The sequence below is a fragment of the Trichosurus vulpecula genome, chromosome 2 (genome assembly GCF_011100635.1).
Source record: "Trichosurus vulpecula isolate mTriVul1 chromosome 2, mTriVul1.pri, whole genome shotgun sequence".
Taxonomy (NCBI): Eukaryota; Metazoa; Chordata; class Mammalia; order Diprotodontia; family Phalangeridae; genus Trichosurus; species Trichosurus vulpecula.
Genome location: NC_050574.1, coordinates 62,866,565 through 62,882,624, shown reverse-complemented (window position 1 = coordinate 62,882,624; position 16,060 = coordinate 62,866,565). Strand labels below are relative to the sequence as shown.

General features: G+C 42.8%; 1 protein-coding gene across 1 annotated transcript; it reads right to left on the bottom strand.

Moving 5' to 3' along the window:
* Positions 1-4,330: 4,330 nt before the first annotated feature.
* Positions 4,331-7,917, bottom strand: ATP5IF1 (ATP synthase inhibitory factor subunit 1). The gene is made up of 3 exons (XM_036747765.1): positions 7,745-7,917; positions 7,550-7,656; positions 4,331-4,625 (listed from the first exon to the last, which is right to left on the bottom strand). Exons 1-3 carry the CDS (start codon positions 7,841-7,843, stop codon positions 4,481-4,483), a joined length of 351 nt encoding a protein of 116 aa, XP_036603660.1. The 5' UTR covers positions 7,844-7,917; the 3' UTR covers positions 4,331-4,480.
* Positions 7,918-16,060: the final 8,143 nt, after the last annotated feature.

Genomic DNA, 16,060 nt, shown 5'->3' with positions numbered 1-16,060 from the left:
AGTAGATGTGACAATCGTCAGCATAGGGATGAATTAAGCTTGGAGCTGACAAGATCACCAAATGAAATAGTACAGATGGGAGAAAAGGGTCCAAGACAGAGCCTTGGGGGAAACCCACAGTTAGAGGGCATGACCTAGATGGAGATCCAGCAAAGGAGATAGAGAAGACAGATGCACAGAAGGGGCACCAGGATAGAGTAGCATCATGAAAACCTAGAGAGAGTTGTATCAGGGAGCAAAGGATGATTGACAATGTCAATGGCTTCAGAGAGGTCAGGAAGGATGAGGATTGGGAATGAAGAGACCATTAGTGACTCTAGAAAACAGTTCTGGTTGAATACTGAGGTGGGAAGAAAGACTGCCAAGAATTAGAAGAAAGAGAGGAAAGGAACAGGCCATCTCAATGAAGTTAGCCACAACAGGGACAGATATAGGATGATAGTGCAGATTAATGAGGATTGTTGGAGGATAGAGGAAGACGTGGGCCTGTTTGTAGGTAGTAGGAAAGCAGCCAGTAGACAGGGAGACATTGAAGATTAGGGATTGTAGAGGGGGTGATCTGCTATAGAAGATTGGATGGAATGTGATCACTTGGGCACATAGTTTTCCTTGGCGAGATGAACCACCTTTACAAGTGAAATGGGTGGAGGAGATGGCAGAGGCATCTATGTGAGATGAAGAAAAGGGGAAGAGTGCTCCATGAACAGCTTCAATCTTTTCAGTGAAATGAGGCAAGGTTCTCAGTTCAGAGGGTGAAGAGGGAGCCATGGGAAATTTGAGAAGTCAAGGTTTGGAAAAGCCTTTGTGGTGAGTGGGATGGTGGATTAATTAGGGAGGTGCAATAGGATTGCCTTGCCATTGTGAGGGCCCAGTCCAGATTATGTAATATAATTTGGAATGAAACCAGTCAGCTTGATGATTTTCTCCAGCTTTGTTCGGTGAGTAGGAGTGAAGGCAGCAGACGGTGGAAGTAATCTAAGGTTGGGATTTGGCAGGGCAAGATCTTTGGTAGGGTAAAGGGGCAAGGGATTTGAGAGGACAATGCAGCATTAAACTGCTTCACCAAGGGGCCAGAAGGGCAAAAGAAGAGTAACCAGTGCAAGATCAATGGTGTGGCTAAGAGCTGAGGAGGTAGATTATTTAGGAATCAGCGAGGATGAAAAATAGGGTTTGGGGTTGCAAGGTAGAGGGAGAGGCGGAATGACAAGACTGTCATCAGTTAAGAGAATTTCAGAGTTCATAAATACAGACATGGAATACTTGAGGGTGATGATAAGATTAAGGGTATGATCATCTTTGTGTGAGGGTCATGGGAAATGAGTTATTGATGAATTCAGAGGTTAGGGTTATTTATGGTAAAGGCAGGAGTTGCACATGAAAGACTGAGTTAGGAACTGAACTCATTGAGGGAGAAAAGGAGTGTCCTGGAGGTCTGGAGACAATAACAACAGGAGTCTTGATTGGATAATAAACAAGGATTGAATGAGCTCAAAGGAGAGGAAAGGGATTCTGTACCTTTGTCTACAAAACTCCCTGTGCCTAGTGATCTGTCCTGTACCTATCCTCCAACCCTCCTTGGTCAGGACAACTGGAGATGGTCGAGGATGCTGTGGGGGACCTTGGCCTTAGGGCAAACAACTCTGCTTGGTTTTTTAGCCATTCTTCATGGCGATGACAATGCTACCTTCTCTGATCACCTCAATCACAAATAACGTCCAGGTACTTTGTACGTGTGTGTGTGTGTGTAATGGGAAAAGCACTGAAGAGCCCAAGGCTCTTGTTTTAAGTCCTGGCTCTGCCACTTGCCAGTCATGAATCCAGGTCTTTTCTGAGTTCAAGTTCACTGCTCTTTGACATGATGTTACTACCCTTTGAGACTAGTTCCCCTAAAGCCCAACTTCACCATTTACCAGAGGTCTGGTCTTGGTAAAATCACTCTATCTCCCAGAGGTCCTCATCTCTACTACAGGGATAATATTTGTGCAACCTACAAGGTCATTTGGAGGATCAAATGAGAATGCACTTGACAAAGACTTGTGTACATTTTAAAAAGGCCATATGAATGCACATCATTACTTCTAGTCCCTGGGTTCCAAGGAGTAAAAACCACCTTCCTTCCACGTGCTGCCGCAAACTCAGCTCCATTTGTGTTGGAGACTCTCAAGACACTGGGGTTCCCTAGCCTACCTTCTTCCTCCTGTCTACCTCTCCAGGTTCTTTCAGCAAAACTGAGGCAAATAGCACAGCTGATTGGTTAGGAAACAACCTGTTATCTAATATAAAGACAAATCAACTCCTTGATACAAACACTAAAACTGTACCTCAGACCTTTAGTTCATTGGCTCTTGTACCCTAGTAAATAAGGAACTGGAATGTGGCAGAAAACACAGTCATGGTAGTTTGTGGTAAGATTGTTGACTTGGTCAAACTTTTAATATCCCATGACACCAAAGGACCTTGTTTATATCAGAAACAAGTCAAACGACCAAGTGATTTATAAGTGTCTAAAGTCAAAATAGTAATCTAATGATTTATTTCAAAATACTTTGCCAAGACTTGAGAATTCTATAAACTTACTGCCAATCAATTAAAAGGCCAAACTCCTCTACTCTGGTGTTCTTCCCCTCTTCCAGGAGTTATTAAGCTGAGGTGGTAGAGGGCAGTGCAATCCAAGATCCAGAGGATTTACATATATTACTTACTTTATATAATGAGTTGGAAAACAGGCCAAAAAGGGAAATTAAAAATCCTTTTTTCTCCCTTAGCTAAACTAGAAAAATGCTGGAATGCCTCTCCACTTGCACTGTTTTAGATATTCTGAAAAAATAAATTATCTCTGAAGTGCCAAACATCATGGTCTTTTCTTGGTCCTTGTGCATCTGGCTCTGCTGACTCCTCCATGCTCTTCTCTTTTTGTCCCCTTAGCTTTCCTCCTACCCATCTGTTCCCTCTTAGTCCCCTTTGTTAGGTTATTACTTTGTCACATGCACTAATTGTGGGTGTACCTCAAGGTTCTATCCTGGGCCTTCCCTCTTTTGGTGACCTCATCTGCTCCCACGGGTTCCATTATCTCTATTCGGATTATTCCCACATTGATTTATTTGGTCCTAGTCTGTTTCCTAAGCTACAGTTCCACATCATCAGGTATTTCAAACTGAATGTTCCACAGGCTTCTCAAACCCACTTCCCTCTTCAGAATTTCCTACTTACCATCCACCTTCTGAGCCCCTAGGTTTTCAACCTTGATGTCAGCCTCTCATCTTGTAACTTCTACTTCCACATCTCAGGCATCAGCCTCCTTTACCTACTGCCCAGTTATCACTACGCATCCAAGAGAGGGACATCTCAAACTCCAAGTACTACCGGCACCTCTCACTCAACATGTTGAAGACAAGTCATTCCCTTTTCCCTAACCCTCTCCTCTGGAAGACACCACCATCCTGTCATCTTAGTAGGATCCTTGACTCACCACACATCCAATACTTCATCCCCTGCCTGGACAATTTTCAATATCTTTCTGATTGGTCTGTCTTGTCTCTGTGTACTCCAAAAGTAACTTTCACATAGCAGTTGGTGATTTTGCTCAAGCACAGGTCCATGACCATGTCCCTCCTCTGCTCAATGAACTCCAGTGTCTATAACTGGGATCAAACATAAGCTCCTCTGGCATTTAAAACTCTTCACAACCTGCCCGTTACATCTGCAGTCTAGTTTTTGGTTTTGGCCTAGCTATCCTGGTCTACCTGCTGCTCCTTACACAACCATTCATCTCACCTCCATGTCAGTCCCCTGGATCTAACCTACTCGTCATCTCTGCCTCCTGTAATTTCTACTTTCATTTAAAACCCAGCTTAAGAACCACCTCCCGGATCCCCCATATGTTAGTGGTTCATTTTGCATATATTCTGTATATGTACATGCCACCCTGGACAAACCAACTCAAGCATTTATTAAGTGACAACTATGTGCTGGGCACCATGCTGAACGCTAAGGATACCAAAAAGGAGAGCAAAAACCAGTCCCTAGTCACAAGCAGCTCAGTCTAATGGTAGAAAACATGAAGATACAAATGAAGATAAATTGGCTAAGTCCTGCTCCAGGGCAGGACTATTGATACTTTGTATCCTCAGCACTTAGTGCCTGACCCACAGTAGGTGCTTAATAATTGTTCCTTGCTTGAGTTAGCACATTTACCTTAATAGTCAATTTAGAAAAGAACTATGGATTGAAAATATTAGATAGGCATTGATTATCAGCACCACAGATCACTAACTTTCATCCAAACCCCCTAAAAGCATTTATGACTGTAGCATAAGAAGGCACCTAGAAGAAATCAGTGACCACAGTTTATTACCATTTGGTTGCAATACACAGAAAAAAGTATATCAAGCTAGAGAGTATGTCGCATCGGGCATACAAGTAGTGCACAATGATTCCATACATAGATTAAGGCTGATCACTGAACAAGAAGAAAATCAGCTTAATCATGATCTTGTTTCAGCTTTTTAATCTTGTTCTTATGACGCTCAATCTCTTTCTGCAGGCGTTGTATCTCCTTCTCATGGTGCGTAATTTCTTCCTGATGGTGTTTCCTCAGGGAAGCCAGTTGCTCTAGGCTCTTCTCTCTATAATGATACACCACCTCTATGTTTAACCCACAATCCCCACCCCTGGGGCACCACATTCTGTACGTAGCCTATAATAATTACACAGCAGGATCACATCCATCCCTTTCTTGGATCCTCCTGTTGACTAGTCTTTCTCTATTAGAATGAACGTCTCTCTAAACTCTAAAATACTACGGCTGTCCAGTGAACAGGACACACAGCATGTATGGTAAAGGTGGGGCTTGCTTTACCCTGTGATTTGAAGGGCTCAAGAGCTGTCTCAAGCATTTTCCTTACCTTGGTGTCACTTAAGGATACTTGATTGCACTGGTGTGGGTAATCCCTCCACCCATATAAGTCAGAGTCTCTCCATGATTTATGGTAGCCTACAAAGTTTATCATCTGATGGCCAATCCTCCAGTGAATCTTCAGTTACTGGTCCTTGGGCAGACTGTCTACCATGAAGTACAACCTTTAAACACCTCTCTAGCTTGGTATAGTGCCCAAAATTAAGCACTACTGAAAAAGTCTTCAGGAATTCAATGTCATCCAGGAGGAGAAGAAGATTCTATTCTATCAGCACATGGGGCATCTTTTTAAATTCTACCATTAAGGTTTCATTCCTTTTAGTGGTCTCTATTAAAATGTTAGTAGTCCTGAATGACATATCACTAAATATTAGCGCAAATTAGCTTTGATATAAAGAGCTTTTGAGAGGTGTAGAAGGTGAGGGGAGAATCACTGGAAAGTGAGTAAAACAGCATCAATAAAACACTCTGAAAAGTGAGATTGAGGGGACTAGACCCGAGGAAGACCAAACTCAAAAGATGTTCTAGCCAGAGCTTGTGCCTCTCACAGCCTTAGAATCACTTCGACACCCTGATGACCAGTCATCAGAGGACTTTAGTGGGAGTTACAGACAAATAAAGGACATACTATACAACCTTCACCGGCTTATGAGAAAAGGGCTCACTAAACCTTTTTGTTCAGCTGTTTTTTCAGTCATGTCTGACTCTCTGTGACCCCACTGGTTTGACATCTCCTTCTCCTGCTCATTTTAAAGATAAGGAAACCAAGGCAAACGGGGTTTAAGTGACTTGCCCAGGGTCCCACAGCTAGTAAGCACCTGAGGCTAGATTTGAACTCGGAGACATGAGTCTTCTGATTCCAGGCCCAGCACTGTGCCACCTAGTTGCCCCTTCTAAACCTCAGGATATGCTAGAGTGGAAATGTAAGCCCTATTTGACAATTTACTCTTAAGACAGAACAGGAAATATTTGTGTGCCTCAGGTTTTGGGTTTTTTTTTTTCTCAGGAGGTGGGATAGAAGTTCTGAAAATGAGTTCACTATTCTAGGAACTCCAGGTAGGGAGACTCTCTCTACCAATGCATGTTGGCAACTATTCTGCAATCCATAGTGTTAGAGCAGGGATTCGTAACCTTTTTTGTCAGGAACCCCTTTAGCAATCAGGTGAAGACTATGGACCCCCTTCTCAGAATACTTTTAAGGGTATAAAATACATAGGCTTAAAAAAAGAACAATTCAGTCACCAAAATATTTAAAAACCAAGTTGACAAACCTTGGGCCTAAGAATCCCTGTCACCAAGAGCTGTTGGGGGTCACACAGAGTTGATACGTATTAGAGGCAGGCTCCAGGTAACCTTTTAAAATTGTACCATTGTCTACTAGAGGCTTTAAGCCTTAATAAATTAGCCCAGAAAATTTAGTTTATTACAAAATAAATGCTTGCATGCCATGTGGAATGGACTCAAGGCTTTTAAAATGTACTTTTACAAAAACAGGACAATAAATATTCTTAACTGTAGCCTCAATTAGTCCAGGTGGCTGCCCACTTGATTCTGGCTCAGAACCTATTCTAGTTAAAGAACACAGGCCTAACTCAACAGTGAGGAGGTACTGTGAGCACAGGTAGGAGTAAATTCAGGAAAAGAACGTCACTGTCCTTCTTTTGGGGAGAAAGGCCATGCATGTGACCATGGTTAGCTTTAACCTTTATGGGCCTGTTTCTTTGTCTCCAAAATAAAATGACTGATCCTGTCCAATTCTCCATTTCTGCGAAGGGCCCTGCTTGAGACGCTGTTGCAGAATACTGTTGTTTGCCTGTCTGCAGTGTTATCTTTTCACAACATATGGGGCGGTAGCTGACAAGGCTTGTAAAAAATTTGCCAAAAAGGCTGTGGGCAGAGGTGAGAATAATAAAACTGAAAGCTTGGAAGGGACCTTAAAATCATTTGTTCAACCCTCTCATCTTTACAGATGAAGAAACCTAGAGGGAGGGTAATTAATCTGCTCAAGGTCACACACTCACACAGGAAGCAGCAAGGCCAAGACTCAAGAGCTGATCTTTTGATTCTAACTCCACTGTTCTTTCGTCCTCACCAAACCACCTCCCAAACTGAACCTAGGGGGGGTTTCCTCTGCTGGGTAGAGATGTTAAAGAGACCTAAAAGATGTGCCCATCAAGAAGACGGGGAGGCCTATGGGAAGGGCCTGAGATCTTGACAGCCCTGCCCACCTAAATGCCGGAGGCTTAGTCTCTGGATGGGCGGAGCTGAGGAACCTGGAGGCCAAAAGTCAGACTCCTAGAAAAGCCAAAAGGGAGAGGCTTGGGCGACTGAGTCTCCACGTGTTCCCCCCTCCACCTCCCCCATATTACTCTGCGTGGCGGTTAATTTGTATCCACAGTTCGGAGGGCAGTATCCAATCCCACCCACCGTGGCTTGGGCTGAAGAACAGGGTCTCTTCTTCCAGGTTTGGGTCACCAGGGAAACACCCCAGGATGTGTCGAATTAAAAAGATACGGGAGAGAAATGAAAGGGCCCCTCCCCGGGGAGCTGGCTGGGTTTGACAGCCCAGGGTCTCGGGGGGTACCAGGATGGGCTGACCCCGGTAGGGAGGGGGGAAATGGGCTCGGTCCTCACCGGAAGTATCGGTCCTCCTCGGCCTTCTCCCTCTGGCCGAAAGCCCCGCCAGCGTCTCGAATGGCACCGGCACCGCCGCCGACTTCGTCAACAGGGTTGCTGCTGAACTGCGGAGACAAGAGGCGGGGAGAGGGGAGGTGAGCGAGGTCGGGCCGGGTCCGGTCAGGCCGAGCGGCTGGGAAAGGCCTGCAGTACCTGGCGGGGGTAGTCCAAATTGTAGCCCCGGGCCTGCATGGTTCGGGCGCCCCACAGGCCGAGTCCAAGTCGCGTCGCTGCCACAGCCGTACACGCCATGCTCGCTGCTCCAGCTACTAAAAACCCCCACCTCTCCGCTGCCTCAAGACCTTCAGCGATGTCAGGCCTACGCGTTGACATCACCCTCCCGGCGCAACCGGCGTAGCCAATCCCATGCACCGGGACCGAAGTGCGCAGGAGGGCGGCGAATCCGGATCGGGAAGGGGCGGGGTCCAGGTAGGCAACGGCGACTCCTGAATGAGGGGTGGAGCCAAGTTGTAGCCAATCACGAACAAGGGCTCTGCGGACAGCGCTCCGGCGTTGTTGATAAGAGGGGGAGGGGCGGGGCGGGGCGAGACTAGGTAGAAGAAGCGGGGCTGCGCATTTGCACTCATCAGAACCGGGTGGGAACCTCGGAGACAAGTTGGGAGCTGGGTATTCTTTTAATTAAAAAAAAATTATTGATAACTTTTGTTTTAATATTCTCTTTATTTCCAAACCTTCCCTTCCCAGAGAACCATCCATTGTCTCCAGAGAGAAAGGCCTGTCCCCTTCCTCCCTATATAGGTGGTTCAGTGGACAGCACTGCTGGGCCTGGAGTCAGGAGCACCTGAGTTCAAATCCAACCTCAGACACTGACTAGCAGTGCGATCTTGGATAAGTCACTTAAACTCTTGTTTGCTGTAATCCTCTGGGGAAGGAAATGGCAAACCATTCCAGTATCTTTGCCAAGAAAACCCTATGGACATTGGCTTGCAACAGGTCCATGGACACTGATGACCAACTCTGCCCCCCTTTCTCTCTCTCCTTCCTTCCTCCTTTTTCTTCTCCCCCCCCCCACATAGCGTAATAGAGGGACCTCAGAATCAAAGACTTTGAAAACTCCAAATTGCTTTCCAAAATGGTTTTTCCAATTCAAATATTGATCAGCAAGGTAGTGCCTTTCTCCGAACCCTTCAACACTTTCCATCCTTGTGATGGTTGTTCAGTTTTCAATACTGTCTGACTCTTCATGACCTCATTTTGAGGTTTTTTTTTTTTTTTTTTGGCAAATAGACTGGAATGGATTGATATTTCGTTTTCTAGCTCATTTTTCTGATAAAGAAACTGAGGCAAACGGGGTTAAGTGACTTGTCCAAGGTCACACTGTAGAGGGGGAGAAGAAACTCAGGGATGCAGGGATCCCAAACCAAAGTTCCCAGGGCAAGGCTGCCTGGAATGAATTCGCTGACCCAAGCATTCTTTAAGTCAAAGAGGCAAAGATTTATTACGCTTTTCAGCGGGCAAGAGTTCTTGGGGAATCCGCAACCGTAGAGGGGTGCAGGGGGAGTTTTTATAAAAGATTAAAGGGGGAAACAAGTCAGTTTGGTGTTTGGGGTGGGTTTGGGGAGTGGTTAGTTCTTAAACAAATATGCATGTTTAGTATCTACAGCGCAGTCGTATTACCCAGAGTTCTCTAGGAAATAGCCCACTGGAGGGGTTGCTAGGGGTGTGGTCTTTACTGTGAAACCTCACTAAGTGTACTGTGGGTCGAGGCTAAAGGGGAATAGTTTCTCATCTTAGTGTTTTGTTAGACAAAATACTATGTCTGGGATACATGTTAGAAAGGTCAGTGAATAGTAAATATGGTTAAGACTCAGTGTACAATCAATTATTAGCATCCGGAATTCAATCTATAGTTGCACATAGCTGCTTATGAAGGAAGAAGCAGAGATAAGTTGTGTTGTACCAACAGCAAGTAAGACACGCCACAGAGTATAAGTTTTAAATGGAGAATTTATTAGCCGGGTCCGTCCCAGGGCATTAGCAGCTGAAATCAGAACGGCCACGAATTTGGCTGAAGGAGTCATGTTTATACAGAAATCAAGGTGCAGTGGTTAATTATCTCTTGAAACTTACATATGTTATTTTAGCAGACTTGGCAAGCCTGTGCTATTTCACTTTTATGGCCATGATACAAGAAGAGGAACTTCCTTAATGGAATAGATTGTAAATACAACAAATCAGATAGCAAACAACATGTCAACTGAAATTACAACCCAGGATCTCTGTGTCCAATTTGCCATTAACATTCTACAACATGGCATATGCTCATAAAATATCAGGATAAGGAAAAGTCACATAATTCAAGATAATGTCTAGGGCTGAGGCTTTCACCCTTAATGGCCATAGACAGACCAAGGGATGCTCCATCTGGGTTTGTTGACACAAGATAGAGACATCTCTGAGCCTACTCAGGGAGCAAAGAGACTGTTAGGGTCAGGCTTTCCTTCTGGTTAATTAGTTGACATTCCTTAGAGCAGTCACGGGACCCAGGGACATTTGCTGAACACCAAATGGCAAGATTTAAGTCCATTTTTCTTATGCAAACTGGGGCTTTTAATTAGGGGCTGGGGGCAGGGTCTTCCTAGCAATAGCTGACTGCTCAGGTACCACAGTTGGGGCAGGCTGCCCTTTAGCTAGAGAGAGACAGCCTATGTTTTGAGACCTGTATGTGTTTTGGAATTGGGATTCTGGCACAGGCACCCAAGAAGAGGCTGTTAGAATTAGGGTTCAAGCACAAGCACCCCATCATTACCACTACTAAGGCTCTGAGGTCAGATTTGAACTCAGGAAGATGAGTCTTCCTGACTCCAACATCCACAGTGCCACCTAGCTACCCCACTTCCATCCTTGGTCATTACCAATTTGTTGGTTGTGAGGTTAAGCTTCGGAACAGTTTATTTGGACTTCCCTTATTATTAGAAATTTATAAAGAATCTTTCATATGTTTATTAATAGTTTGGAGTCACTTTTTGGAAAACTGATCATACCCTTTAACCAAATATTTACCCAATGTGAAATTATTCTTGGTCGTCTATATATTTTGTTGGTTTCCTATCCACTCTGAATATCAGGTCCTTATTTAGAGGCAACTTGTACTGGATAGGATATGAAGTCAGAATAGACCTAGTTTTAATTTCTTTCTTTAGATACTTACCAGCTGTGTGACCCTTTGCAAGTCACTTAACTACTCTGTGCCTCAGTTCCTGTTTTTTATAAAATGAAGGGCTAAATTAGATGGCCTCTGATATCTCTTTGAGCTGTAAATCTATGATTTTCAATGCAAAGATTTTTATACAAATTGATAGGGAAACTGGAAATTCTTAATTGAATCAAATGCTACTCTCAATTCATCTAAAGAAATGATTAAGCACTTTTTCTGGGCAAGATACTCTCCTTGGTAGTAAGGATACAAAGATGAAAAAATAAGCCAGCCTCAACCTCCAAGGAGCTTACATCTTTTTCAAGGGGAGATATATATATATATATACACATATATATATTAGTATATAGAGAACGTATCCAAAGTAAAGGATTATTGGGGGAGGAATCAGGAAAAGTTTTGTATAGGAAGTAGTGCTTGAGCTAAATCTTGAAGGAGACAAGGGAATGTTAGTCAATAAACATTGACTCAGCACCTACTGTATGCCAGTCACTGTACTAATCACTGGAGATACAAAGAAAGGTAAAAGACAATCCTGCTCTCAAGAAGAGCAGTCTAATGGGCCAGACAACATGCAAATGACTGTAAAAATAGACTATATATGGAATAAACTGGAAATAATCAATAGAGGTAAAGGCACTAGCATTAAAAGGATTGGGAAAGGTTTCCCACAAAAGGTGGAATTTTTTTTAAATTCAGTTTTATTTTATTTTCAGTGCTGATTTCTCTCCCTGTCTACTCTCCCTCCCCCACCTACCAAGAAGACAAAAAAAACCACCCCCAAATATATAAATATATAGTCAAGCAAAACAATTTCTGATTCAGATATGTTCAAAAAAAGAAAGAAAGAAGAGAACATATGCTTTGATCTGCACTGAGTCCATCAGCTCTCTTTCTGGAGGTGGGCATCATGTTTCATCATGAGTCTTCTGGAATTCTAGTCGGTTGTTGCCTTGATCAGAGTTCCTGAGTCTTTGAAAGTTCTTTGTCTTTACAATATTGGTATTATTTTATAAAATGATCTCCTGGTCTGTATGATCCATACATACATGATCTATGGTTTTTCCAGTAGTAATGTATGGCTGTGAGAGGTGGACTACATATAAGCTGAGCACTGCAGAATTGATGCTTTTGAATTATGGTGCTAAAGAAGACTTTTGAGTGTCCTTGGACAGCAAGGAGATCGACTCAGTCAATACTTAAAGGAATTAATTCAGACTGTTCACAGGAAGGTCAAATACTGAAGCTGAAGCCTAAATACTTAGGCGACATAATGAGAAGTATAGGGCTCATTGGAAAAGACCCTTATGTTGGGGAAGATTGAAAGCAAAAGGAGAAGGGAACAGCAGAGGATAAGATGGATAGATAGTGTCATGGAAGCAATGAACATGAACTTGGACAGACTTTGGACAGACTTCAGGCAATAGTGGAAAATAGTAGAACCTGGTGTGCTGTGGTCCAGGGTGTGTCATGAAAAGTCAGGCAGAACAAATGAACAACAATCTGCACTAGTTCATACAAGTCTTCTCAGGGTTCTCTGAAACCATCCCCTTCATCATTTCTTACAGTACACTAGTAATCCAAAACATTCATATACCACAATTTTGTTCAGCCATTCCCCAGTTGATGGGCATCCCTCTAATTTCCAACTTGTTGCCACCATTTGTACATATGGGTCTTTTCCTGTGTCTTTGATCTCTTTGTGGTATGGAACTAGTAGTGGCATTGATGGGTCGATGGCTATGCATAGCTTACTGGCTTTTTGGACACAGTATTAAATTGCTTTCTAGAACGGCTGGACCACTTTCACAATTCCACCGACAATGTACCTGTTCACCCACAGTCCTGCCAACATGTCATTTTTATCAATTTTGCCAACCTGATAAGTTAGTAAGGTAGTATTTTAACTGGCACTTTAGGTGGAGGTGAGAAGGTAGAGTATTCTAGACATGGGGGACAACCAGTAAAAATGTCCAAAGTGGGAAGATGCAGCATCTTGTTTGAGGAAATACAAAACCAGTGTCCCTGGATCAAAGAATACATGGGAGAAGAGAGTGTAAGGTACAAGAAGCCAGGAAAGTTGTGTGTGAGCGAAATCAAACAAAGGAATCCCCATTGTTGCCAGGGCACAGACAGTATCATTTTTTATGTTTTTATTCTCAATCCTTACGACGAGACCATCTTGAGTACTTTTTTGGGATCATTCTTTGGTTTCAAATCTGTAACTTCATGTAGCAAACTTCTGGTGAGGAAGCTACATCACACAAATTTGCAACTGTTCTCAATTTTTAGTCTTCTAGAGTTCTGCGGGGGCAAGTGATTTGTCCAGAGTGGAGCCAGTGCCAGAGATGGGACTCAGTCCAGGTCTCCTGGACTTCTACACCAGTTTTCTAACCACCATGTCAAGCTTCACCATGTGTAGGACTTCAGTTTTCTTTTCTTTTCTCCACTTTATGGTATTTTAGTTTTTCTAATTACATGTAAAGATAGTTTTCAAGATTAATTTTTGTAACATTTTAAGTTCCAAATTTTTCTTCCTGCCCCCTCCCCAAGATGGCAAGCAACATGATATAGCTTATACATGTACTGTTGTGCCGAAAAAAAGAGAGGGAGACCTGGATATAAATTTGGATGTGGATTTGGATGTGACTATTCCGAGTAAAGACCCAAATCGAACAGCCCCGAGCAGGGGTAGGGCCAGGGTACTTAAAGGGAAAGAACACAATTTGATTTCTGTGGAGATGGTAACACAGTGGGACAAGCTGAGGCAGGATTATTTCCGTGGAGAAGGGAACACAAACAGTGGGGTCCATGGAGATGGGAGTACAAACAGTGGGGTCTGCAGAGGTGGGAGTAAAAACAGTGGGGTGATCTGGGGCAAGATGGAGTAACTGGGGGGGCAGGGCATAACAGTCACCACTTTTTTTTTCCAAAGTGTGTCAATTCCTTGACACATTCTCAGGGGATCTGTCACAAGAATCAGGGGGACTGGGATTTGCAAATCGGTAATGGAGATCCCTTATCAACAGCAATTTAACAGAGTTTATGTGGGACTTGACAAATTGCAGAAAACGATTAATGATTAATAATAAACATATTTTCACATTAGTCATGTTGTGAAAGAAGAATCAGAACCAAAGGGAAAAACTATGAGAAAGAAAAAAAATGAAAATACTATGCTTCGATCTGCATTTAGACTCCATAGTTCTTTCTCTGGATGTAGGTAGCATTTTCCATCACTAGTCTTTTGGAATTAAGACTTTACAATTTCAATAACAATATTTATCCAATCAAATTCTTGCTGTGTGAAGAACACTGAGCCAGAGGAAGTGGAGATAAAAAATTTAGATAAGACATAGTCCCTCTTGGAATTTACGGTGTAACTGTCAACAAGCATTTATCAAGCTCCTACGTGCCAGGTACTTTATCTCCACTAAGTGCTGGGGATAAAGGTAAAAGACAGTCTCTGCTCTCTAGAAGCTCCTAGTTTAATGGAGGATACCAAATGCACAGGTCTATTTATAAACAAGATGTAGACAAGATAAATTGGAGGTGATCTCAGAGAGAAGGGATTAGCTTTAAGGAGGATTAGAAGAACAGCCTTCTTGCAAAAAGTGAGATTTTAGCTGGGGCTTGAAGGAAGCTGGGAGGCAGAGATGAGGAGGGAGAGCATTCCAGGCTTGGGGTACAGCCAGGGAAAATGCCTGGGGCAGAGGGATGGAATGTGGTGGTTTCTGTTGTTGTTCAGCTAGGAAGCCAGTGTCTCTGTATCACCGAGTATGTGGAGGGGAGGAAGGTGTAAGAAGCCTGGAAAGGCAGGAAGGGATCAGGCTACAAAGGGCTTTAAGAGCCAGACAGGATTCTGTATCTGAAGCTGGAGGTACTAGGGAGCTATTGGAATTGACTGAATGTGTGGAGGTGGGATGGGGATGAATGAAGAGGTCAGACCTGTCACTGATCACTGACAGCTGAGGGGAAGATGGAATGGGGAGAGACTTGAGGCAGGAAAACCAAGTAAATAAGTATAGTAACATATGAAACCTCATAGTAAGTAGAGTAAGATTGAAAACATTAACAGATAGCTATGATGAATAATATTACATAAGAGTAATAGTTCTTACAACTGCAGAAAACAACACTTCCTTAACATAGTATCTTTAAATTTGAAATTTTTATTTTCTCCCCAATTACATGTAAAAAATAACTTTTTTTTCTTTCAAACTTTGAGTTCCAAATTCTCTCCCTCCCTCATTGTGAAGGCAAGCAATTTGACATAGGTTATACATTTGCCGCCATGCAAAATATATTCCCATGTAAGTCACACCAAAAGAAAACAGACAAAAAAAGAAAATAAATGCTTCAATTTGCATTCAAACTCCATCAGTTCTTTCTCTGGAGATGGATTGCACACAATAGTACTTTCAAAAAGTGCTATATGAGATCAGTGGAATGGGATGGGGGGGGGGCGGTGTTTACAACAGAGAAGACTTCAAGGAAACCTCTATGTTCCTCTTAGTATTCCCAGAAGGTCTAGGGCCTTGAACTTGGTAGGCACTTAATAAATGTGAGTTAGGTAATAATAATATCTGATATTTATAAAGCAATTAAAATTTTGCAAACACATTACGCCCCTTGTCTCATTTGAGCCTCTCAATAAATAATTCTGTGAGGAAAGTGTTGTTGTTTAGTTGTGTTCGAGTCTTTGTGACCCCATCTGGGACTTTATTGGCAAATCCTGGAGTGGTGTGTCATTTCCTTCTCGAGTTCATTTTACAGATGGTCAACTAAGGCAAACAGGGTTAAAGAAAGCAAGTCACACATCTAGTCTTTGAGGTCAGGCTTGAACTCAGGAAGATGTGTTGCCTGATTTCAGACCCGGCATTAGGTATTAAGTACTACATGTATTTTTCTTTTAAGTTCAGGACAGGTTAAGTGACTTATCCAGGGTCACTTAGCCACTAAGTGTCTGAAGTGGGGATTCACACCTAGGACTTCCAGACTTCACTATAGTAACATTTCCTCTCTTAGTAATGATAACAGCTAGCATTTATGTAACACTTTAAGATTTGCAAAGCATTTTACACGTTCTCATTTGTTCCTCGCAATAATTTAATATTGTTACAGTTATTTAATAATCATAGTTGATATCTATGTAGCAATTTGTATTTTGCACAGGTCTTTCTAAATATTATCTCATTTGAGTCTCACAAGCCTGGGAGGTAGGTGCTATCACTTTTGAGTAAACAGAGGTCAAGAGAAGTTAAGTATCTTTCTCAGAGTCACACACTGCT